The 25,325-nt window shown below is 42.0% G+C and overlaps 3 protein-coding genes across 8 annotated transcripts in view; 2 read left to right on the top strand and 1 right to left on the bottom strand.

The window, feature by feature from the left end:
* The first annotated feature begins 131 nt into the window (after positions 1–131).
* NDC1 (NDC1 transmembrane nucleoporin) lies at positions 132–15,322 on the top strand. The gene is made up of 18 exons (XM_051801139.1): positions 132–194; positions 434–554; positions 1,471–1,572; positions 1,930–2,104; positions 2,594–2,732; positions 4,078–4,186; positions 5,638–5,689; positions 6,308–6,440; positions 8,132–8,224; positions 9,207–9,288; positions 10,134–10,289; positions 11,201–11,455; positions 11,585–11,703; positions 11,936–11,986; positions 12,289–12,352; positions 13,081–13,181; positions 14,073–14,233; positions 15,067–15,322. The coding sequence occupies exons 1-18, from the start codon at positions 153–155 to the stop codon at positions 15,128–15,130; spliced, it is 2,019 nt and encodes a 672-aa protein (XP_051657099.1). The 5' UTR covers positions 132–152; the 3' UTR covers positions 15,131–15,322.
* Positions 15,323–17,491: 2,169 nt separating this feature from the next.
* LOC127477460 (uncharacterized) lies at positions 17,492–25,322 on the bottom strand. 5 transcript variants are annotated; one of them, XR_007906974.1, is made up of 6 exons: positions 24,838–25,322; positions 21,405–21,538; positions 20,024–20,174; positions 18,776–18,854; positions 18,447–18,658; positions 17,492–18,359 (listed from the first exon to the last, which is right to left on the bottom strand). XR_007906974.1 is itself a non-coding variant. In XM_051801824.1 (5 exons), exons 1-5 carry the CDS (start codon positions 24,851–24,853, stop codon positions 18,316–18,318), a joined length of 609 nt encoding a protein of 202 aa, XP_051657784.1. In that variant the 5' UTR covers positions 24,854–25,322; the 3' UTR covers positions 17,492–18,315. The 5 variants fall into 5 exon arrangements, 2 of the variants coding, with proteins under 2 accessions (XP_051657784.1, XP_051657785.1); XR_007906975.1 differs by lacking the exon at positions 20,024–20,174; XR_007906973.1 differs by lacking the exon at positions 18,776–18,854 and having other exon boundaries at positions 18,447–18,705; positions 24,838–25,321.
* Positions 21,447–25,325, top strand: part of GLIS1 (GLIS family zinc finger 1) — a 187,623-nt gene continuing 183,744 nt past the window's right edge. For both annotated transcript variants that reach the window (XM_051800991.1, XM_051800983.1), the window contains exon 1: positions 21,447–21,547. The gene's annotated coding sequence lies outside the window, so the exon portion shown is untranslated. The remainder of the gene's footprint in view (positions 21,548–25,325) is intronic.

Below are 25,325 nucleotides of genomic sequence, written 5' to 3'. Positions count from 1 at the left end.
GGACTTGTAGTCCATCCATCGGACGTGACGGGGCGTGCGCGCCCTCACATTGGCCGGTGCCCGCGCGCGGGCGCGCGGCGGAAGTGTCGCGGTCCCGGCACGTGGGGCCGTTGGGCGGCGGCTTTGAACGGGCGGCGGGGCCGGGCCGGGCCATGGAGGCGGCGGCGGGCGGGCAGCGGGCGCTGCTGCGGCAGGTCGGGGACAAGGGCAGTGCCCCGGGACCGCTCCTCTCACGCTGCGCTCCTTTCAGGCGCTGAGCTGGCGGGTGGCGGCGTGTTCCGGTCCCCCCTTATAGCTGTCTTTCCTCAGGCGCTGGGTTGGCGGGAGGTGCCGGTCCCCCTCGGTCCCCTCACGCTGCGCTCCCCTCAGGCGCTGGGCTGCCGGGTTCTGGACCCCCCCGCCCCCTCGCTCCCTTCATGCTGTCTTCCCACAGGTGCTGGGCTGGCGAGTGGCCGCTGCCGTCACCTGGTCCTTGGTGCTGCTGCCCGTGTGCACCGCGGCCTTCATCGTCCTCAGCGGGCTCGACCTGCTCCACCCGGTGCGCTGGATCTCGAGTACGTGCCCCTCCGTGTTTTCCTGATTTTACACTCGCGTATTTGTATTTGTGTCTTTTTCTCCACTCTCTGTTGTCTTGGGCTCGGTCCCAGATAACGGGAGCTGACAGTGATACCGTGTTACACTTGCGCTTTGTGTCCTGAATAGTCTTTAGACTTTGAAGTGTTTCTGCGTTACTTAAAACCACACCGCCCATAGTCCTCCCTAGGCAGGAATAAGTGTTGCAAGTTCACGTCCCTCACAGAAAAAAAACCCGGGGTAAGTGGCTTATTTGTCTGTTCCGAGTATTCGGACACACTTCCCCTTCCACTCTGTGTAGCTGCTGTTTCCATAAAGAGCTTCAGTTTCCTCTGTGGTACATGGAATCACAAGTGAAATTCCTGAGGCAGCCACTCCACATGATGAGAATAACTTTCACTTGAGTACACACACGAAAAATTAGAGATGTTTAGCTGGGAGCTTGATACCTGTGATCACTGAGCTGCTCTAGGCAGAGAGACTTGATTTCTTTTCCCCTTTGCTGCTTTTGGGGTTTTGTATTTTCAATCTGTAAGGAATTTCTTCCCTTTTTAGCATCGCTGGATGGCTGCAGCTTTTATTGAATTAAGGGAATCTGCTTTATATAAGACATAGTTTAATTCACTTAGAAGGCTTTCTTTTTTTACACTAAACTCTGAGTGTTCAGTTATGAGAAAACAAGTTATAAGTGTGTAAAATATTTTCTGCGAAGTTTAAATATGGTTTTATGCAGAAATGTGCATCTGGGCAGATCTAGTGGGATTAGAGCCCACTGACCATTACCCCTCTTAAGCTCTCACTGGATTGTTGCTGATTTAGTGCTCTTTTCTGTTACTTAATGTGCCACTGCTGTGTTACTGCAATCTCCTGAACTATAACATTTTCTACTTTTTTTAGATTCTTTCAATGATTTGTATACTTCCTACGTCATCTTTTGTATCCTCCTCATGTCTGTGGTGCTAATTGTAATAAGCATCTTCAACGTTGAATTTTATGCAGGTGGGTTGTGTAAACTGCAGAACTGTCTTTTATACTCTAATTAAATAGGATGAGCATTTAAAGACATTGGGGCTTACATTCAATGTATTTAATGTCAGTGGATTAGATTTCCTTTTAAACTAATATAGAGAATATGCAAAGCTTATTTTTGAGTAAATCATCCCAAATTCCCACTTACCTCATGGCTGAGACACTTAGCTGAGCCATCTCATTGATTTCTTTATAATTTAGTGACTGATCCCAACTGTGAAAAGTTCTTTGGTGACTGGTGGTTTTTTTAGTTTTGGTTGTTTTTTTGTTTTTTAATGAAAGTTTTATTAGTAAGAAGTGAAAATTCCTTTTCTGCTTTATTTACAGTTGTGCCATCGATACCATGCTCTCGATTAGCACTGATAGGAAAAATTATTCACCCTCAGCAAGTCATCCATTCTTTTGTTCATGCTGTAATGGGAATGCTGGTGGCTTGGTGTGCTACAGTTATGACTAAAGGCAGGTTCCAGTTTCTTGCCGTGTCCTGCACGCCTTCAGAAAGGTAATTGTGTGTGTATGTTAAAGATAAACAAAGAATTTTTGTTATAAAATGTATTTACTGACAATTTCTTTCAAAAAATCCCTAGAATTTGGGTACTCTCAAAAATAAGTAATTCTATGTTGATTTTCTTTATTAAAGGACAGCAAATACCACCTTTTTTAAATGTTGCAGTGCATAGAGAAATAACTGGACCAGAAAAACTAAATTGCCAGGGTTCTTAGTGGAAAGTTGAATGGTGACAAATTGGTTGTCACTTGAATTAAGTATTGGTCTTACAGTTAATGGGACACACTTCATAAAAAATGGAAGCATCCTAAATGCATAAAGTACAAAAACAGGTGGTGGGATTCCTACTTTAGCAAAAACTTACTGAGATACCATCACATGTACTGATTAGGAAAGCAAAATCAGACTTTTCCTTTGAACTTCCTAAGGCTTGAATGAGTTTATTTGTTTTGAACTCAGAATTAATTCTGTTTTCTGTTTTAGCCTAGATGATGCTGTTCCTCAGACGTGCCTAAATGAGTATCACCTCTTCTTTCTACTTTCTGGAACTTTCTTGGGATACAGTTATAGCCTTTTCTATCTTATCAACAATATGAATTATTTGCCATTTCCAATCATTCAGGTAAGAGGTTTAAACACCTTTGTAGAAGGACATGTCTAAGTAGAACAGTGATCAGAAAAAAGCCTGGACAGTTTGTATATCTGACTGTGGCAGTAGGAGCGGTCTGTGGGCAGGCTTTCACTGATAGACAAAGTGTGCACTCAGCTTTAAATGCCAGCAGTGCTCATCTTCCTCCTTCCTGCTCAGCTCCCTTCAAATGAACACAAAAATTGGGATGCTGTGACTGGAATATTTAGACTTAGACTAACCTGATGCATGTTAAAAGCTGGCTGAGGTGGCAGGTGAACTACAGGAAAGAGACAATGTATACTGGATATCAACTGGAGGCAACTGGATGTCAGCTCCTTGAACTGACAACAAGGGTCACCTAAAAGCTGAGAATCTTGAGATTTAAAAATAAAGAAAGGCATATTATCAGTTGTAACTGGGTACCGACTCAGTTCAAGTCTAAATAGCATATTTAATCTTGCTTAAAGCTCAATATCTAAAGCTGTTCCATGTTTGTAGTGCTATGGAAACTGAAATTCCAACAATTCCTTTGGAGGGGACAGTCCCACAGAAGAAACCTGTACCACTGTGAAACATCATCTTAAAAATACTTATTCTGTTGCTGTAGCCTCACAGCAGCCATTAACTTTGCCTCATTGGCAGATTTACACAGTCCAGCCAACTTGGCAAGAGGTGTCTTTAAACAAGGTTGCTTGTATTAGTGAAAAACATTTATACTGCATTATGCTGAGCATTGAGTTTATCAGCAAACCAGACATCATTTTGGCAATGCTGTAGCTGTAGTATTTTTTTAAAAATCTATTATTTTAATATTGTTAATTCTCCTTTTTTTTTTTTATGTAACTTAGCCAAGTAAAGAATGAAATCATTTTGGTTTAATTTGCATGGTTTCATTTTGAAGGTTTCGTTTGTCAGCTGGGTTACTTTAGTCATTTGGAAAGAAATATAATTTATTTGTATGGAGGAAGGCATTAAGTTGGTTTCTCTCCTTGGAGCATTACTGACTGAAACTCATGCTTGTCTAAATTTCCCCTATAATTTAATTGAACATTTAGAATCTAAATGAAATCCAGTAGATTAAATATGTATTCTTTGGGTTTTTTCCCTTTATTTTGCATTAGAGTTCATAGTGTCTTCCCTTGTGTATAGAGTCAATTTACTCCATCCTCCATTTTCTACTGCTACAAGTAGGAAAAAGGATGAGAACTAGAGATGCTTATAAAATGGCAGGAATGATTGGGGGAATAAATAGTACGTGTAACACTTGGAATTGCCTTAAACTAATTTTTTAACTCCTCTAGACTTCAATACTAAACTTTTACTTGTTTGTTTTTAGCAATACAAGTATCTACGTTTCAGAAGATCTTTGCCTCTCCTGATCAAACACAGTTGTGTGGAATCAGTATATTTTGTTAGAAACTTCTTTGTTGCGTATTACTTTTTTGGTATGTGTTCCTGAAGTTCTCTCTCTTTTTTTTTCTTTTTTATTCCTGTATTTTGAAAACTTTAATCAGTCAGGCCTGTTATGCTATTTTTCAGCCTTTCAGGTGACTTGCTGAAGACACTTAGACTTGTTTAAACAAAAAGAGAGATCTAACACCTCTGTAAGACAGGAGGAAAAGGCACAGGGTTTGTACAGCAATATTTGTAGGATGGCAGTTCTTACAGCCTCACAGAAGTCTGTTTAGCATAAGAGAAATGTCTTTTTCCAAAGAGATGAACACCTTCTATAAGAATTTATTGTCTGGCTGATACATGATAAGGAGGTGACAGTGTTCTAGGGAGAAGGGAGTGGGGAATAATACGTTTCTACCCTGAAGTCTGTTTGATCACTGTGTTACTGTCTCTGGTGATCTCTTCTGTGCAGGAAACCTCATTGTAGGCAGCAGTGAAATAACCTGTAATACCTTGTAAATGGAGCAACCAAATTCTGATCAGGTGGTGGTTTACAATTTACATCAAAACCTGATGCTTTGGGCCACTCTGTTCATACCTGTCCTGATTTTTGCAAAGAGGTTATAAATCTGAAAACAGTGCAGTTGAAAAAAAGTTTTTGTCTGTAATTTATATTCCCTTTTTTCTTTAAATATCCTGAAATATATATAAATTAATAAACATCTCCATGCCTTGGGACCGCTCCCTTCATTGCTTGGCATTGGAAGTGTAGTGTCACAGAGCTGAATGTGACACACCAGCAGTGGGCATGACTTCACCACATGTAATGTTGCTATGTTTTCCCTATTTTTTTAGGTAAAAAATAACACTTTGGCTTTATTCTCATGTGCCCTATATATTTTTTGGAGGGAGCTAGGGAGACAAAGGCAGTATGGTTCCCCCCCATATGAAAATGGCATTTTGTCTTTAAAAAAAATCTCTGCTGATAAAGATGTTTGCATCAGACTTCTAAAAATAAGGAATTCTTTATGTTATGGTTATAATTATCCTCCTAAACGATGTCAAAATATGTAAGAATGATTTCCAATTTATTTACATCAGGAGATAAATTAGAAGTATGGTGGTTCTATGTCAGTTTCCATTAAGTCTTTAAAAGCACTTTGCTGCTGCCAGAGCTTTAGTGAAAATTAGTATTAAACTACTATTAACCCTCTTTTGTGAGTGAGAAAACACAATTAACTCAGTGCTGAGAAGCTGGCAGTAAAAGAGAAGGTCTACATCTCTGTGTACAGTTGCTGACCTGAAGCCTTTTTTTCATTCTCCTGTTTCTATTTCTTGAAAAAAACCAAAAACCCCAAAGGCAGATTGTTTCCTTGTCAACGTGTGTTACAAGACCAGTCTCTTGTCTCTGCCTTAATTCTGTGTTTGTCTTCTTTTTGGCCTGTTGTGTGTGTGTGTTGCAGCGTCACATTTGTTTCGGTGTTTCTTTTTGATTCCGTAGGTTATATCCCAAAGGTATGGATATGTACCACAATGGATCTTCATATAGACAGGTAGGTAGGACATCCTGCTGGAAGCTTGGAATATTGCTGACAGCTCCCTTTGCTGAGGAGGTGCAGCTTAGCAGCTGCTCTTGGTAGCAGGACTGGGTTCCTTGCCTTCCCACACGAAACGTGGGGAGCGTTGGGTGCTTCTGAAATGGATCCAAAAGGAACCAACAACCCTTTGTGGGAACCATCTTGTCATTAAGATAGTAATTAAGAAATCCTCTGTTTATTTCATCTCTGTAAGTCTCTAAAGTATTAGAAAGGCTAATCTCTCCGAATTGCATGTATGTGTTGTACCTGCTTTTCTGTGGTGTTTCTTTGGTGGGGCATCTTTATTTTTATATGGCTCTTGTTTGTTTTTAAAATAGGGAAGCTGGAGTCTTAACACCTTAATTGACTAAAACTGTAATCATTATTACTTATTTCATATTTCTTTTCCCTAACTTCATTAATTTGTCTGAACTTCATTTCATCAGTTACTGAAAAATCAAAGAACTGGTATCTCAAGTATATTTAAGAAATTGTTTTTGCAAAAAAAAAACCAAAACCAACTTTATTCTTACTGCAAGCATCTTCCAAAATAAAACTACTAAAATACTTGTATCTTCTTGGTTTTATCTCCAGTAAATTGCATCCTCTCGACACTCTGAGTGGCTTATTGGATCTCTCCTTGTTTTACCATACCTGGTTGTGTGGTGTGTTTCTTCTGATGACCTGGTACATTGCATGGCTGCTCTTCAAAATCTATGCTACAGAGGTTAGTACTTGTGACAGTGCTAAAGGTAGAACATCAGTGTTGCACAGATAATACTTCCTTTCAAAAGCAGTTTTACTAGGAAATAACTTATTGTGAGTTGAATTTTCACAGCATGCACTGCAGACAGTAACTGATAACCCAACAGTCAAGACAGGCCTGGGCATTACCGACTTTCCTTCTCCTTAGAGCAAGACAAGCTAAGAAAACAATAAACTGTTTCCTGCAAGCTAAGCTCTAGAAAGCTCAAATTTAAGCAAACCCTCAAAGTACAGAGTTCTCCAAAGCAGAAACATGTTAATCTAATTAGGTCTGCAGTATTAAAATAGACTTCAAGCAACTGTGGGAATTAAGACACTTGTGCTTTTTCATTCAACCATAAAGTTACAAATTAAAAGGGCTAAAAAAAGACCATTTAAATATATGAGACCCCGATTGAAGGGGGAGGGAGAAAGGAAAAGTCTTGCCAACCAAGAGTTGACTGATCTTTGTTTACAAATACAGAGGAAAAACCAACTTTTTTTTTTTTCAGTGAAAGCTTGACTAGACTGTAGATAAATAGGGGGAAAAAAGTGAGGTTTAAGTCCTGCATCAATGTATTAGTGCAAAGCACTCATGGAGTGAAATGGCATACAGTGCTGTTGGGATGTTAGCTTTAAAAAGGTCTAAGCATAAGAACAGCTCTGAGGTGTTTCAAAGGATAATCACTGAAGCACCAGTGAACACTGCTGCTGTCTGTAGTTGTTCTATTGCTTATAGAACTGTGGAAGACAAAAATATCTATCTGGGAAGGTATAAAATGGACCTTACCCTTCTGACTGTTGAACAAAACATTTGTTTATGCACATGATTTTATTTTTTTTAATGAGCTAAAAAAATTCCAGAGTTGTTTATAAGTATTTGCATAGTGTCAACTGAGGTCATGAAAGAAATTTAGTCTACCTAAAGTCCATTTATTAACACTTTGAAAGCAGTTGCTACCTCAAATTTAAATTTTGGAGTTGGAAACAGAGGAGAATAAAGCTATGGTGTGTAAGATGAGTGCAGTAACATAAAACTAACAGTTAATCTGTGCCCAAATTGAACCATGTTAAATAGGGTTAAAAAGTTGTGATGTTTGATACAGTTCAAGCACTGCTATTCACATTTTAAATGTTATAGCCACAGGAATTCTATTAAAACACAGGACATGAAAATTATGATGATAAAAATAAGAAATTTTTAGCTTATCAGTGGAACAGCGCAAAAGAAAAATTTTAAAAATCTTTTCTTATTTGGTAAAAGAACTCTTAGTTCTTCACCAGAATGGTTACCCAGGTCAAGACAGACTTTGCAGTTCAGGTTTCAGTCTTGTTTTGGAAGATGGTATCACTAGTTTTTCACAGGTATGTGGTTAGAGGAATTTCTTTCATAACCATATGATGCACCTAGCTATGTATTCTGTGGGTACATGGAATGTACTTTAAGATAAAAATATCTGAGTTTTTTCTGAGATTTTTCAATTTTAAACATAAGGAGTAAAGTCTTTTTATTACATGTTAGAAATTCCAGGTCAGTTTACAGTGAGTTGAAGCAGTGGATTATGTGCTTTTGTAGCTCATCATTCACTTGACAAGTAACAGCTCAGGTGGGTTTTTCATAAGGTTTTCTTGTGATTTCCTCTGTATAACATAACTTCTGATATTTATATTTAGACTCATCATTTTCCTGTCCAGCCAACATTTGCTGAGGAGACAGACCAGTGCCTGCCTAAAATCTTAAACAGCAATCCTCCCCTCCTTATTAAGGTAATTGAACTCCCACCATCTTCCCTGCTGGCTGTGTGCTGAGGTGTTTGTCAGAGCACTGAGTCACATCTTCCTGGTACCAGTTCTGTTAACTGAGGTGCCAGTTCCTTCAAAAGCTGCCTCAGAACATTCACAAAGGCTGTTACACTTAATGGTGAAAATTTGTTTAGTAGTGACATCTGCTGGTGCTCACCACGCTGTTACTGTAAGGATTCATTTCGTTAGAGGGAAAGATCTGTTTGCAACATAAGTGTATTGGTGTGTACTGTGAGTAAAGAAGAGGAATTTTGGTCTATGGTAATCATTAATAGGACTTACTGATTATAATACTTAAAAATCGAAGGCCTCATATAAGAAGTATTATGTAAATAAAGATAAGATTATTCTCCTGCACACGCAAAATCCACATTTACTGATTGTACAGATTTCTGGTAAGGCTGGAGATACAATAGGTTGCAATGCCTTTTTAAGCTTAGCTGCATTATCAGAGGATGTGTGAAGAAGAGTTGAGCACAGCACAATTTATAATCTCAGATATTACTAAAATTGTCTAATTTGTGATAGGGTCTTGCATATTGTGCACATTAATTATCACATGAAAAAGAATGTTAGGTTGGTCCTGTAAGGCACTGACCCTAAAGCTGTAGGTGAGCTCTGGTTTGCAGAAACAGTTCTTTCCTTACACTTTTTTGTGTCTTGGGCTCCTTCTGCCTGAGCTGCTCAGATAAAAAATAGTGTTAGATCTACTTGAACTCCAGAGAACTGACATATCAGTAAAATTCTCTGAAGCTCTTACCAACTCGGCAGCCACATCCAGAGTGGTCCTAGGGATTTGCCTCCCTTCTTTTTCTGTTTCATGGCTGGGTTTAGTCTGTGTGAACTCATTCTTTGGTAGGGATTGATTTTGTATGGATAACTCCATATTTTTTAAAGGAAATACGCTGGACTTTGCATGCACTAAAACATTTTCCTCTGTTGTTAGTTTTTAGCCTTACAAGACTTGATGTTACTTTCCCAGTACTCCCCTGTTCGACGACAGGAAGTCTTTAGCCTTAGTCAGCCAGGTAATTACAAAAACTATTTCCTGTTGATTCTTTTCCTTTTTCAAAAATTGTTATACAAGTTATGTAATACAAGTTATGCAATTTTGTGAGGCCTCATCCCTTGTGGTGCCTTTTCCAAAAGAACACTTAATTATCTATATTCGTATTGTTTCATCTACTAAACTCAAACCATTCTGGTGTCTGATTTAAATGACAGCCATGAGGACATACGGGTTTAGGATATTGAAAGCAGGGCCCTCTGATTCACACCACTAATCAAATAGTCCAGATTGGATATTCCAGCAGATGTGTATGAAAGCTGAATGTTGAGGTGTGAGTGAGGGGAAATCAGGCACAAATAGTGAGTCACCCCTGGAGCCATGAGAGCAAACACTGGCTGTAATTTCAATTAGTACACAGGCCCTTTGCTACATTCAAAGATATGGCAGAGAAGGTCAATTAAAACTGTTTAGAAGCCTTCAGGAACTTTTTGTAACACCTTATCAGGAATTCTAGTGTTTGTACTGCTTCAGACCTGTTTGCCATCCCCATTGATATTACTTTGTTCATTTTAACTGTTCAGTGATTTCAGGTCAGATAGGCTGAACTGCCTGTGTTTCCTGCTTGCTTAGCAGGTTCCACTGAAGTCTTTTTAGAGTTATCCATTGATAGGAGGATGGAATCTGTCCATGTTTTCATCTTCCTCTCAGTACGAACAAGCTGTCACAGTGGAAATGCCCTGTGGCGTTTTACAAATGGAGTAGTACTGTCACTGTGAAGCTCCTGCTGAGAGCACATGGGCACTGTCAGAACAGATACAAGAGGAGCAGCTGGGCTAAACATTCCTTTTTGTGTGCATATGTCAGGTGGGCACCCACACAACTGGACTGCAATATCAAGGGAGTGCTTGAGTCTTCTGAGTGATCTGACCCAGAGGCTGATTGCACAGCAGGAAGCTGCAGCAGCAAACGGGAGAGCAAAGCAGCCAGTGGGGGAGCTGAAAGTACCTCCACAGACTCCAGGTATGTGAGGAAATGCTCATAAAGGTTTGTAAAGCATGACAGTACAGATTGATACATGGGTACATTAGTTTTAGTTAAGCTCTATGAGGAAAATGAGTCACAGGAATTTCTGGAAATAAATGCAAACAAAAAAGATTCTCTCCCAATATCATTTTAGGTATTCTTGTTGAGATAATCTCAAAATAACTAGAAAGCTTGGAAAGAATATGTTTACTCAGTTTGTTTACAAACTTGCCAAGAGATGCTTTTTAATTTGCATAACTGCTCTTATGATTAGTTTAAGATGGTAAAATTAGGGGGTTTTTTATGTTTGTGTGATTCACTAATATCACTGTAGAATAAGAAAAGCCCAATCTGACTCCTGAGCTGTGTGCAGCCTCCAAGCATTTTGGGTGTTTTACCTGCCAGACTTGGGCATCATTCCTGGCAGCAGAGCTGTGTTAGCACAAGGCTGCCAGGTAATGAAATCCCTTAGCAGGCAGTGCTCTGGGAACAGCAGGGACTGTTGGTATGTCAGAGGTGAATTTCTTCTGATATTGCTATTCCTTGGATTTTGAGACAGACATGCCTTTTTTTACATACCAAACTTGCCAAAGACTTGTCACTCTTCTGTATGTAGCCTTTTCTCTAGTACTTAATCCTAATAGCCCACTTTATGTGGATCTGTATCAGGAGAAAAATAAATTCACAAGGATCCTTCTCATTACTTGCTGTTCTTAAACTGTTGAACTTGGAAAACACTCCATGCTTATGCTGATGTACTTCTTTGCACAACCACAGCTGTAACAATGTCCTATAATAAAAGCTCTGATGATACAGAAGTTGTTGAAATAGCAATGAAATAACAAACCTGTCTGTTACTTCATCTGTGCCAGCCTGTTGTCTCCATGCAGTGTGTTCTGTGTCATTAGGAGCTGTTGGGACAGACGACGTGTCTTTCCAGTCACAGAGGTCTAATGTTGTTCTCAGAGCCACCATGTCTCCACTGGTTAAACCCTCCCTAATGCCTCTGAAGACGTCTCCTGGGTCTGACATTGGTTCACCCTTCACCTCACCTGCTTTAAATTGCAAGAAGGGAGTTGTGGATGTAAACTCCTCTTGGCATGGACCGCTCCAAAGTCCCCTTGTTATGAGAAGGGGACCAAAGCTGTGGACATCGGTTTCAGGTAGAGATTTTTCTACAGCACTGTCTTGTAGCCATAAGTGTAGTAGCCATGTCGATGGAGAGCTGTATTGTGAGGACTAAAGTGACAGCAACCAGTTTTTCTGAAGATACTGTATTTTTTTTCTTGTAGATCATCAAATGAATGGTTCCCACCATGAGTCCTTCCCAGTGCTCTCTGCTGCAAAAGCTGGTAGCGAGGCAGTACAGCCCAAATTTATTTACACATGGCTTCAGAACAAGCAAGAACAGGTAGAGTAAAACTGCAGTATATACAGGGTGTACCTTGGGTATTCTTTGGAAGAATTTCCCATTTTATGGAATGAATACTTCCTTCTCCGCTTAGCTTACATAACACAGATCCTTCCCTCCCCCTACCCCTCAATGCCTCTATACTGTCTGAAGCTGGTAGGGTTGAGTAGGGCCAACTGTGCATAGCTTACATAAATACAGATAATAAGTTTAATCTTTTGTTTCTTTTCAGATAAAAAACTTCTTGTCCAGACGGGCACTGATAATGTATTTCTTCAGCAAGGTAAGGGCGATCCTGTGTTTGAGACTGAGCAGCAGGGACTGGAAATGCAGGAGCACATGGGCTCTGCTGTAGCCTTTTGTACCTTGTCGTAGAGTAAGGGTTCTAAAACCTGTATTTTTATCAAAGGTTTTCTATAAGTACAATTTTGTACTTACTGTGAGTTTCATAGCAGGATTATCCCATACCTGTCTGTTCTGAGGGGAGGGACAGGACCCTATGGAATGTGTAACACCTTAGTGAAACCTGCAGGTTTTGTGTTATTATTTATAAAGTGCACTTACAACATTTTGGTTTCTTCTCAGCACCCAGAAGCCTCCATCCAGGCTGTCTTCTCTGATGCCCAAATGCATATCTGGGCTTTGGAAGGTAAGCAGTTTCCAGGTGATCCACTCTGTTGATTCATGGAAAACTTTTCTGGGCCTCTGTACTTTATAAATATAACAGAATAAAAGTCTTTGAAACACTTTTGACAAAATCCCAACTGCATTTCAGACACCAGACACCATTAGGCTAAAGTCTAATTCACTTGTTAGTTTTGAGATCCCATCTGAGATCTCTTACTTTATGTTCTGTAGAGATCCCTAAACTCATTTCTTTTGCTTCTCGATGATGTGAAGCCATGTATCACGTTTACATTTTCCCACCAATAGATTTATAACTTCTTTTTACAGCAGCTTTTCTGACTAAAGGCTCTGAGTGTTTCTCTGTTAATCAGGGAATTGAGGGAGGCACTCAGGTCGTAATTTAGCAAATAAACAGAAAAAGATGATCTGCAGAGAATCAGAAAAATGACAGTATGTGGTTGCACTTTGGGATTTTCTTTTGGAAAAAGGGAGCCAATGTGTTTTTAAAAATTTATTTAATATATAATCTCTCTTGCTGTATCAACCTCAAGCTATAATACACTTGTAAAACCAGTGAGTGATTTAGTCCTTGAGCCAAAGCTGAGGTAACTGTCAGCTGGCTGCAGTAAGTCCTGAAGAGCTCTACCACACCAGTAGATTCTTCAGGCAATGCCATGATCTTTGTTACTGAATTCTCAGCTTTTGAAGCATTAATTAGAGCAAAATTCTTTTTTTTTTTTTTTTTTAAAGGTCTGTCTCACTTGGTAGCAGCCTCCTTTACTGAAGACCAGTTTGGAGTTGTCCAAACTACACTGCCAGCTATCCTGAATACTTTACTGACTCTTCAGGAGGTAAAACTGTTAACTTTTCCTTACTGCAGGACAAGTTTAGGAGGAGTCTTGGTAATTTTACATTATGACCTTGCTGACTAGTCATAACATTCAAGTTGTTGCCACTGAAACAGCTCTTTTGCAGTTAATCTGAACAAAACAGCTGGTTGTCACTGTGTGCACTATGAAACAGCTGAATAAAAACCCTGTTTGTTTTTTAAAATGTAGAAGGAGAAAGCATGGAATGTTTCAAAATAAAAAATGGTACTGTGTGCTTATTTCAGGGATGCAGCAATTATACTACTATATTTTATGCAGAGTTAGGACTGTATTTGGCTGTACACAATTCCTCGTGCAACATGGAGCACTTGGAGACATTGCAAATCACAGGAGATAAGATCTGTATGATGTTCTCTTTCAAAATACTAAGACATTACCCTCAAGTCACTGATGTTTGTTCAATGTGTATTTTTAAAAAATCCAGATTTATTTCCAAGGCTGTGCATGTCCTATTGACATAATCATTTTACACTGCCCTAATGGACATTCTTGGAAAGAATTTGGAGGTTATTAAAGTTTTTCAGTGCAAGTCATCTATTCCAAGAACAGGCACAAGGGGGGAAAAAAAGCCAATACCCTCGTTTCTAAAAGAAAGAAGTCATAATATGGGACATAGTTGTGTTTCTACTGCAGCATGTGCTGTGCTTGGCAGTTAAGACTAGTAACAGAATCTTGGTTCTGTGTTCCTGTTGATGGCTGGGAAATGATCAATCTCCAAAACATTCTTGTGTGTCTTGGTGGAATTTCCGAATGTGCACTTTTTTTGCTTTATTTGACACAAACGTGTCAAATGGTTACATTATGAAATAATTGAACAGATGACCTGATTTCATTTATGTTTTTCTCAATCAGGTTGTAGACAGACATTTCAAACTGCCACATGTTTCTAGCAAGCCCTCCCGGGTCTCAGGGAGTCTGGTGGACACATCCTACAAAACACTACGGTTTGCACTTAGAGCATCTCTGAAGACAGCACTGTACCGGATAACTACTGTCTTTGGAGAACACTTAAAGTAAGAAATTCCTCATGATTGCTTGCTTGTTAAATTTCGTTTAAATAATGTTATTGTAGAACCTGTGAGAAAGGAAGTTCGGGGGAAAAAAATCTCTTCAGGTCATTATTCTAACATGGTATTTTAGTACTTTTTTGATTTGTGGAACCTTAAAAAGTTCTTGTGTAGATATATGGTCCCGCTTAGAAATTTATTATTCATAGATTTCTGGGTAATTTTTCTCAGTGACTTTTCATGAACTCTTTAGAAGCAGTTCGTGAATACCACTCATTTAATAAATCTGAGCTGCTGAAAAGAAAATAAATCAAGTAGAGACAATTGTTCTGTAGGGAGAGAATCCTATGAAGGGTCCAAATAATGGAATTCCGTTGCTGCCTGGTCACCCAAAGGCTCTTTCTCAGCTACTGTCACAGCAGGCAGACTTTCATACTTAGCCTCTGAATATGTGGGACTGAAACTTCCTGCAGCATCTGCCCATCTCTCCCTGTGGGCATGAAATGTCCCTCAGTTTGGAAGTGCTTGATATACAGGAGAGATCATGTTAAGAGATTCTCACCTAAGTCATCCTTGCAAGTTAATCAGTTGTTCTGTGTATTTAAAGGTAAGTAAATGGACAAGGTTTCCTGGGACAAGTGTCTTAGTAGTAGGATGAGAATTGACAGTTTTAAGGGTTAATATGTTTCTTTGCCTTGGAACATAGGCTTTTCATACAGCTGGGTTTTCTAAAATTTAGCTTCAGTGTAATTGATTTCAATGTATACTCAATTTTGGCATGAGACTTTATTTTTGTGGTGTATTACACTTAATGTAAAATGTTCTGCTTTTGTTTTTAGTGCAGTGCAAGTGTCTACAGAACATAAGAAAAGACTTCAGCAATTCTTGGAATACAAAGAATAAATAACAGATTTTGATGCAGCTACGGTTGGGTTTTTTCAAGACTCTTGCTAAGAAGAAAGTGAGACTAATGAGTCTTTTTATTTTGGCTTTTTGGAAAAGCATATGGAAGTACAAGTTGCAGAACAAAACTTTTAGAACTGTAGAAGAACTCTTAGGGGTTTGGATCATCTTTTGTATAATAAAACTTGTAAAATTCATCTTGCCTTCTTTTAATGTCACAAATGAGAAAGTGCCAGTTCTTCTTTTAGGTAAGGCTATGACATTTGAGATTACCAGAGTTACTTTGACACTCAGATCCTTCATTATTTTTCACACTATGTTCTTTCCCTACCCTTTTCTGTTAAAGGGCTGAGCAGAGATTTACATAGATACTTAGTGTGCTTAAGTGCTTCATAAATTTAGTTGATAACACTTTTAGTGCAGATCAAGTGTGTAGTTTAAGAGTAGGAAACAGATGTGCCCAGGAATAAAACATGCTGCTCTTCTGTAAGCTGGAAATACCCCTTCAGAGTAGAACAGTGTGCAGAAAGGCCTTCTTAACACACAAATACTGCTTGAAAACTTAAAGATTTTATCTTTAAGGTGACCTAGGAAACTAAGTTCTGATCTATGCTGAAACGCACAGGAAACATTACTGCATTTAGTAAAACTCCCAAGCAACGATATTGTGAATTAAAGTTTAGATCAACAGCTTTCTGTTCAGGGGGGTAAGAAGGATGTTTGCAGCATATCCAAATTTTTTAAAATAGCATATATTACTGGTAGATTCTGGTGGAAAATATTTCTTTTTTAAAGCATTTTTAAAAGCTTTTTATCTGAAAACCTGTCCCAAATAATTTGAAAATTAACTACTCGGTTTTTAAACAGACTCCAGTTCCTGTTACAGCTACACTAGAAAATGTGTATGTGGAGTATGAAGGTGAGAACAGTAAGCTAAATGGTCTTGCAAATGAATTTAGTGTGATAAGGGGAAACAATATTATAATTTTCTTTCCATTCTCTTCAGTGCTGTTAGTCTTATGGGTTTTGTTGTGGTGGTGTTTTTTTTATAGAGGACCCAAGATCTGAAGATGGCCCTGGTGTCAGTTATGATGATGTGATAAAACGAGCAGCTCATAGTGAGTGGCTGTGTAGTAATAACCCTTTAGGGTAAAAGAGAAAACCCCAAATCTCCAATGAGACCTGCATAGTGCTTTCTTCAGTAGAGACAGGTAATTTTCTTGTAATGCAGACACTGCAGGTGTTAGGTTTGATAGTGGAAATGAGAACTGTATTGTTCTTTTTGCATTGAGATGGCTCACAGCAAACACACAAGGTGATGGACAGCCTTCCACTATGTTTAAAGATTAAGCACAAAGTCTCTTAAAGCTTTGCCAAGCTCAACTTCTATCACAGGTTTGATTACTATTTCAAAGCCTTTTGCCTGCCTGACTTAATAAATAATTTAATTTGCTTATTTTCTGGCATTACAATGTGCACCTGGAGTTAAATGGTGCTTTAGCTGATACCTCAGGTGTAACTGTTGACTCAAATACTGCAGCTGAAAGCTTCCACGAAATTTTATCACACTTTTAAACAGGTTCAGTATTATTGCTGTGGTATCTTCTGCAACACTCTCACAACTATAAGCTGCAAGGTGTAATTAACAGTGTTGAGAGTTGTCAGCAGCAGGCTTAAAATGGAGATGACTTTTTGGATGCCAAAGTGGTTGAGGTCTGTCCTCCTAGTGTTGCAACAGAGATTTGCACATGACATCTGCTAATGTGTGTGTGATTCATGGCATTCTCTGAATGGCAGAAGAGCTTTCAAAGGCTGATTGCTTTGTGGTTTCTTTAAAAGCTCCAATTCTTAAAGAGCTGAAGACTTTTTTTTTTTAAGCCTTTACTTAAAAGTGCATCTTTCAATTCATCAGCATGAGCTACTGTAAAGTGTATGGGAATATAAAATGTATGTTAGGTGGTGCCCTCTGAAGATGCAGTAACTGGCTCACACAACACAAACAGGGATAACATTCTAATTTTGGTTTGGGGAATAATCATAATCCCCTGGCAAACTGCTGGTGTTTCAAATCCGTTTGTATACTTTTGTCTTAATATGAAAAGAATCAGCCTGTGAAGCCTCTGTGAGGTAAGGGAAGAGTCTCTTGAGTTCAGTTCTGCATTCTGGGTAATGAGGAAAAAAATACAGCCTTTTTACTGCTGGTTTCTATGGAACTGCAGTTAAACTGAATCCCTCAAGCCTGATAATGTTTCTCATCTGTTTAATCATCTCAAAGCTGAACTGCACCTTGTTGCTGGATTGCCTGCTGCATGCACAAGTGAAACAGCATTCTGGCAACCTTGTGAAAAACCTGCCTCTCCCACAGGTCAGCTGCATTCAAGAGTACCTGAAATTATTTCCACTGCAGCTGTGGAGAGGTACAAGGTTGATGGTTTCAGACCTGTGTTCCTGCTACAATGGAGTAATGAAATAGAGGCTTTAGCTCTTAAGCAACCTGTTATGTCTGAAAAAAACCCCATATATCCTGCTTAGTTTTCTGAGATAGAGCTTTGGAATTCAGCCTGTGGGTGGACAAATGCAGTGGCCCTGATCCTTGGAGCTGTTGCACGCTGCTGTATCCACAGGAGCCAGGCCAGACTTGCTCCCTCAATAGGAGCACTCTGCCACTTTGGAGAGCTGTCCCTGTGCCAGTGGTGGCTCCAGGCCTGAATGCCCCCTTGAAATGAAGTGGTTTCGATTCTGTTGCTTGTGCTGTGAACAGAGGCTGCATTGTGTGTGCTGTGCTCGGTGTCCTCGGGCCTGGAGCAGCCATCTTCCCACCTGCCACAGACCTACGGCTCTGAGGGCATCCAGCTGCAGCCGTGGAAGTACCAGCCTCTTGCTGATGAATTTTCTGGTACCTGTTCAGTCACAGGCAAGTGGTGCAGCCTGTGGGCTGTGTGCATGCCAGATCTCCCCCACCTCCTGCCAGTGGCCACCTCTGGGATGGGAGCTCTGCCTGGGGGAGTGCCTGATGCTCTGAGGGGTTGGGTGTACGTGACTGCATATGAGGTGGCTCCAGGAGCACCCTTGGCTGTGGAGGAGCTTCTTGCCATGTGCAGTGTTGTCCCCTTTCCCCAGGGGATGAATGGTGGCAGCTTGCAGTGCTTTCCCTGTACAAACAGGTGTACTGCAGCTGCAGGGCTTCACCTGCCCGTGGCAGCCATGCTCCCACTTCTCCCATCACCACCTACAAAGATGCAATAAAAAACATAAAGGTCTGTGTGGAATCATCACGGACACTGCAAACTGAGGACCCTCCTCAATACCCACATACCTTCCACCCTGTGGTCTTTGATATTTTCCATCACCAGTATGGTGTTCATGTATTTGCTGTGTGGATCAAATGCATTTGGGTGCTGTAGACAGAGCTGGAATGTGGTTTGCCAGGCTCTGGTGTTGTAAGGGGATGTTCTCGCATTAGAATGTTGCTTTCTCTTGCTGCAGACTGGTGGAGATTTGCATCGGGCAGACTGGCTTTGGACAAACCTGTTGTATAAACAAATGGTGCAGGTCCCTCGTGCCTGAGAAACAACCTGAGAAAGAACAACAGCTGCATCATGCTCTGATTTCAGAAAACAAAAAGTAATCTAGAGAAGACCTCACCTTCCTGTCCTTGCAAAAATCTCGGGACTACAATAGAACTAGTCATGCAGGAGACAGATGAACATAGTATTTCTGGAGCCTGCCATGAGAACAAAACACAAATTCAAGTAGGAATAGTTCCCTGGGTGGCCTGCTGGATCCTCTAGCTGATTCTTTGAATAAGTGGTGGTGGTGGTACAGGAGTTCCCTCTTTTTTTCTTTTTCTATTTTTTATCCCCTAAAGAGTCAGTTCCTACAGTCAGAATTTCAGAGAAAACTATGGCCTAAGCACATGTATGTACTCATGCAACCATCAAAGAAACAGCGCTGAGTGCACTGTAGGTTCCTCTCCCACTCCTGCCCAAAATGCACAAAAAATTCCAGGCTTTGCCTTTCACTTCTTGAATAACTCAACTTTTAAATCTGACTACTAAAACACAGGGCTGGGGTGGGCTGTTGTATTTAACTGCATCTTGTCTGAAAAGGTATGACAAGAGCCCTGGAGGGAATTTTAAAGGTATTGGGAGCGGGATTGTATAGCTTTCTGTGAATCAAAGATTGTTGGGAGTTATGTGTAAGCATCATTCTCCTCTCAGCTCAGCAAGTTCCAGTTATAGGCTTACTAATGTTAGAAGTTTCAGCTCAAGAGACAGGCTGGGTGCCTGTGTCCAGGGCAAGCTTTGAGGACCAGGGAGATGGGGCAGCAGCTTTGTAAACCACTGGGTTCCCTGTCTATTCATGGGCAGAGGTCACTGCTCAAAGCAGGTCTAGGGAAGCACTGGGCTGTGAACCTTGTCAGTGGTGGTACAAAGTTTTGGGTTGAGCACAGGGCTGCAGCTCAAAGCTGGGTAGTGAGGGGCTGTCTTTACAGGTGTTGGTAGTCAGTTCTGAGAAGGCTTTGTCAGCAACCATAGAGTGTTGTAGGAAGAGAAAGTCCACTCCTGTGGTTAGTGCAAGCTGAACACTGCCAGGTAAATTGGTTTGTCCTTTCTGTGCCTTGCACAGGGATCCTGTGCTGCACTTGAGCTCTTCACAGGTGGCTACTTTACAAGTCTTCCAGATTTCACATGCTCTGTTTGGAACACCGAGGGTTGAGTTTGATGGAACCGGAAATGTGTTTTATCACAGACAAGGATGGGAAATGCTAAAGGGAATGAGGGGTAAGGGAAGCAGTTAGTCTTTGTCACAAGTTTAGCCCTCAAACTGAAGATTTTGGCTTCTGGGCCTCTGTTGTAAAATGAAGCTTAGCCTAACCCCACCCTCTCTCACCTCCAGTGATGATAACAAAACATTTGTGTCCAAAATCAGTAGGCTGCTGCAGTGATGGACACTAAAGAAATGCCCTGGAGTAAATGAACTGTATTCTGAGCAGGGCTTGGCTGATGTGCAGTAAATACATTCCATGTGTGGCCCAGACACTCTGCCAATGAAGAGAAAACAGAAAGAAGAGTGGCTAGCTGCTCATTCAGCAATCGCTGTCTCCAGTGCATTGAATATATGGAGCCCCAGGCAAAATAACTGGGGGCCATGTTATAGCACCAGTTCTGTAACTCATTTAGAGTAGGCATGAGATGAGTTTGTACCAGCAATTCTAGTCCTGGCATGTCCCAGTGCCAAGGATTAGATTTTACAAACTGAATATGCCTCAGCTGTGCTGTTTTGGGGGGGGGGGGTTGTTTGTTTGCTTTTTTATGACTGAAGTTTACTTTACTACCTGTGTTGTGTAAACATGGTGTGAGAAGGGATTTATTTATAGATTGATGCAGAGAAATAGTAGAGATGAATGTCTGAGAAAGGTAACTGCAGGTGTAACAACCACATCCTGAATGGAGGCTGGTTGGACCCTTTTCTAGACGTATTTTCCTCAAAGTTGACTAGAATGATCTGTCAGTTAACTGGGGAGGCAGGAGGGATCTGTAGTGTTACAGTGGCTTTGGGAGATGCTGGTAATTTCTTGCAGTCTCTGCAAGACAAAAGGGGATTCAAGATTACTGTATGGTTTTCCCAAAATATACTATTGAAAAGAAGCTTGTTTATAAAAGATAAGTCAAAGTGATCTGAGGAATTTCTTTTTTCTAACTATAAGAGCCATAAACAAATCTGTAAGTTATGAGGCAATAGTTGAGTATGTTGCTAGATAATGTGTGGTCAGTTTGACCCTGCTGCCTCAATTTAGGAGGTCATTCTCAAACCACTATAAAGAAGGGCTTTGTGCTGCCTTAAAGGGATATAGGCAATATCTAAGAAATGGGCATACTCACAGACACAATCCCTTTGGCTCAGTTTTTGTTTGGTTGCTTCTCTTTTACAATCTGTAGTGCAGTAAATTAAAACAAAAACAAGTCTGGACTTGGCATGCCTTTGTAAAAAAATGTTTTGTATGAATTGACAGCTAGTGTGTGACCAGGCTATTTATAAGAAAGTTTGTTATTCTCCTACCAGAGAACCTGTTTTGCCCTATATTAAGAGAATACTTATGGTAACACCTCCCACCTCTGTCTGCACTGCAGCAGTTACACAAAATTCTTATGATTTCAATTGTGTCCCTTTAAAATTTCATTTTGTTGCCTGCTGGAGTAAAAGATTTCAATATATGAATTAGAGACTAACACTTCACTTCTGCTTGTTTGCTCTGCACAGCTCACCTTACCTGTATCTGTTCTGCTTCATTCCTCTCCTCCCACAGAACTGCTGGGGGAACTGGAGGTTTCAGCTGCTCCAAGTTTCTCGAAGATCCGGTTTGTGACGACACACAGCGCAGCGGCCACTTACAGCCATGGGTTCCTGGCAAAGGTAAAGAGCGCACTGGGAAGGCTGGATTTGGTGAACTGGAGTTCCCTTCATGCAATGTCCTTTCCCCCCTCCTGTGTGTTCAGCTCTATGGGCGGGACAGCTGTGCCTCTGCCTGTGCAGCTGTGAACACAGAGCCGAGAGGCTGCGTGTCTGCCAAAGCACCTGCAGACCCCGTGAACACTGGTGTGGCACTGACCTGATCGTGGCTGGTGTCATCAGGGAAAAACTGATGCATCAAACTTTTTTAAACTTGTTCTCCTTACCGGTACAATTTCACCCCAGCCTGAGCTCACCTTACTCTACTACCCGTTTTCTCTTTCTTTGGTCACCAACTAGGGGTGAATTGGGCAGATGGGCAAGTCTCTGGTTACTTATCAAGTGGGTGTCCTACCCTCGTGACCTAGCCAGAGGATATTCAGGCAAGCAGTTGCATTCCTCTGGATGTTCTTTATACCAAATTGCAACCTCACTTTTCATAATTGATTTTAAATGAAGCAAGCCCCAGGGACTAGCTTCAGGGACTGAAGATGGCCTGTCTGCCTCAGCTGGAAGGTCTGCTTTGGTGATGGTGACTTCACTAACAAAGGAAGGAGAAAACTGGGCTAACTGTGGGCCATGTTATGACCCATGATCACAGCCCTTGACAACCAAGAATGTTGAATAAGAAGGCTAATATGGGGAAATCTTTCCCTCATTCTCCTAAAGGGAGAGTATTGCTCTCCAGTGACTGGTTTTCACAAGGACACAGAGTGGAGGCACCCATCTATTTATTTCATGGATGTAGTGACAACATTGGGTGAATCAGTGTTTGCTGTACAGCTCGTGCATTCAGCAAAGTCATGGTGACCCAGGGCATAAAACAGTCTTAGCAGCCACGATTGCACTTGCTTGGCCTTTGTTCCAGAACCAAAACATATGAAGTGTCTTCTGATTCAGCAGAGAAAGAAAGGGGACTGCTTAATTCTCCCATTACTACAGTTATTCAAGAAGCACTTGCTTCTCCCAGCACTTGTTCCTTCCACCTCTGTGGATTTGTCAGAGGAGCCAAGTCACTGCTTTGGAACAGCTGTAGGAGTCAAGTCTCTATCAGACACATCCAGGTCTGGAGGAGAATCTCCATCCACCACCAGTTTCTCTTGCTCAGAGCCAGGGATGGGCATCCCCAGCTGCACAATCCCAGCAAAGACAGGGCAGCTGCCAAATGCCTCACTCGAACCTGAGGACACGGTGGTGAGAATCTGTGGGGCCTCATTTCCTATGGGAGCAATGTAGGTACCTGCAGCCTGAGCCATGAGGTCTCCAGCTCTGGGAGAGATGACCTGCCACGGGGAAATTAATCTCGCTGTGAAGGGCCTTCACCTGTTGGAGATTGGAGCTCTGATGTGCTTCAGTCCAAAGCCTTCCTGGCTTTTAGAGGGTGCTCAGAGCACCGAGGAGGCTCCCTGCCCGTTCCTGCCCGCGGAGCAGCCCAGCCCTGGGCGATTGCTGAGCCAGTGGCGGCACCTGCCGGTATTTTGCGGAATATTCTGGATATTGGTAATGGTGAAAAAAAGAAATAAGCAGTGGTTCAGACGGCCTCAGGTAGAAAACGCAGAGTGATGTGGGTTAACGAGCTGTCCTTTTTCCTGCCTGCTGTGGGAAGCTCCCTAACCACAAAAGAAAATCCCTCTAGGAAGGTACTCAATATATTCAAAACTACCCGTTTTCTAGGAAAACCCCTCCAGTTCAGATATTTGGGCAGTGTGTATCAATATAGTTGTAATAATTTGAACAAGATGAGCCCGTGTTCAAAATCCATCTCAACACTATTTTCTTCCTGCACTGGAAGCAGCAGGATTACCTTGGTTACACTGTGTTCTGGAATAATATTTCCTTCAGTAAATTTTACTGCCTCTTCACGTCAACTGAAGTTTAAACTGTTGCCACAGTGTTTTTGTGTCTTAAATAATTACTGCTTCTGGTAGCACTGCCAGGTGCTTTTGGCATTTCCAAATTGAAGAGAAAGAACAGCTCGGTCCTGAGAGCCCCAGGGACAGATGGGACTGGGGAATAGGGGATGTAGGTTAGCAGAGCACTGAGAGGTGGCTGTAGAGTACAAACACACAGACTGACAACATACACTGAAAATTTTTACATTGGTGATATCCTGGAGATCTATAAAAACATTCAAATTCAGTATTTGTGCCACCTAGTTGATATTTAGTTTTCTATAGACTTAAAGTGAGGATTTCTCCCTTTTTGCAGCTTCTTGTTCTCACTGAGATATTCTGAAGGGATTTATCCATTTTTAACCACATTTGACAGAGAGCTATTAACAGTTTAAGATATGACCTTATAGGAAAGAAAAGATCCTATTACTGCCACTGTTGAAGAGAAAGGCTAGCAAGCTCCTCCTTTGGTAGACCTCAGGGCATCCACACTGGGCAGGAATGAGAAGAGGCACTGCAAATGAGAGTCATTAGTACTGGTGCTCCCAGAACTGCTTGTTCCATCTCAAGATCTTGTGTCTTTTATGGAGAGTTGCTTCCCTCCCACTAAATCCACAACACTCATAGCGTTTGCCAAGAAAAAGTCATGCCTTCCTGTCCTGACCGTTCCTGTACTCTGCAGGGTGAAAGATGTTATTAAGGGTCTGGATAATACTGTGAGTGAGGCATTCTGTGCAGCATCTGTGCTACAAGATGATGAAGATCTTTTGTCTCCCTGCGGGATGCTCCTCAGGAGGGGTGTAGCAAGATGCCAGTTCAGTAGCTGTCCCTCCTCCTTGTGCTAAATCTCCCAAGCCTCTCCTTTAGGTTTGCTGTGAACAAGCAGGATTTCCAGCCAGCCGTCTGTCTGATTTACACCCATGTAAATCAGGGCTGACTCCGAGTCACTGCTATCCTTGAGCTGTCCTGGTGTGTTACAGACCTGCTGTGCTGCACCTGTGCTGACAGCAGCATGCAGGGCAGCAGGGTGCAGACACCCCTGAGCCAGAAAAGTGTGGGCTGGTAAAGCTTGCTGGTGCAAAGCTGCACATCGTGGCTCAGCCTGCATTTGCTTGGAACCAGGCCCAAGCTAATAAACCCAACTAGATTGCTTCCAGACCCGAGCTGGCCCAGGAGGAGCCAGCGCAAATGTCACAGTGCTGTGGTGCTTGCTCTGAGCTAGTTTAATTGTCTCTGCTGGCACGGGCCAGCTCCTGCACCTGTAGGGCAGGAAGGGAGTGATGCATGGCCACTTTTTACAGAAGCACTGAGTGCACCTGGAACTGCGTCATCGGGGAGATGTCTTGGCCAGGTTGTACCCACCTCTGACCCATCTCATGCTTCCCGGGCCCAGTCCCTTGGCAAAGCTTTTCTCTCTCCCGCTGCTTCTCCATGACACGCTGCAGCGGCTGTGGCTTTCGCACACGAGCTGTTTATAGGGCGCTGCCGGCGGCTCCGCGGCGGGGAGGCTGGAGGTGCCCACGCGGTTGTGTGCCCGGGGCCGGGGCCGCCGGACCCCTGAGCAGGGTGTCTGGGGTCAGCAACCCCGCACCCGTGGGCAGAGGGGAAAGGACCAGGCCTATGGCAGCGGGAAGGGAAATCACGGACCTCTCGGGAGGCAAGTGTACGAGCACAGGGAGCTCTCCCCGCCGGGGCGGGCACTGGGAAGGTGCGGGGCCCGGTGCGCAGGGAGCGCTCACCCTCTGCCACCGCCCGGGCCAAGCACGGTGTGCCCGCGCACCCCCTTCCCTGCTCCGTGAGGGGCGGCCGGGCCGGGCCCGCGGGCGGACCCCGCTGTCAAAGCCCCGAGG

The sequence above is a fragment of the Manacus candei genome, unplaced genomic scaffold (assembly GCF_025592945.1).
Source record: "Manacus candei isolate 608988 ecotype Guabito, Panama unplaced genomic scaffold, ASM2559294v1 h1tg000005l, whole genome shotgun sequence".
Classification (NCBI taxonomy): Eukaryota; Metazoa; Chordata; class Aves; order Passeriformes; family Pipridae; genus Manacus; species Manacus candei.
Note: the sequence above shows the minus strand (reverse complement) of the source record. Positions and strands in the feature narration are given on the sequence as shown.

What these genes read in the sequence shown, in the direction of transcription:
- NDC1 (XM_051801139.1), top strand. Translation starts at nt 153, where the DNA reads ATGGAGGCGGCGGCGGGCGGGCAGCGGGCGCTGCTGCGGCAG. An exon ending in AGCGGGCGCTGCTGCGGCAG is followed by an intron (nt 195 to 433) that starts GTCGGGGACAAG and finishes GTCTTCCCACAG; the next exon opens with GTGCTGGGCTGGCGAGTGGC. An exon ending in CTTTACTGACTCTTCAGGAG is followed by an intron (nt 13,182 to 14,072) that starts GTAAAACTGTTA and finishes TTTCTCAATCAG; the next exon opens with GTTGTAGACAGACATTTCAA.
- LOC127477460 (XM_051801824.1), bottom strand. An exon ending in GCAGAACAGATACAGGTAAG is followed by an intron (nt 20,175 to 21,399) that starts GTGAGCTGTGCA and finishes CTTCATTGGCAG; the next exon opens with AGTGTCTGGGCCACACATGG. An exon ending in TTTTGTTATCATCACTGGAG is followed by an intron (nt 18,706 to 20,023) that starts GTGAGAGAGGGT and finishes GTTCTTTCTCAG; the next exon opens with GTTGTTTCTCAGGCACGAGG.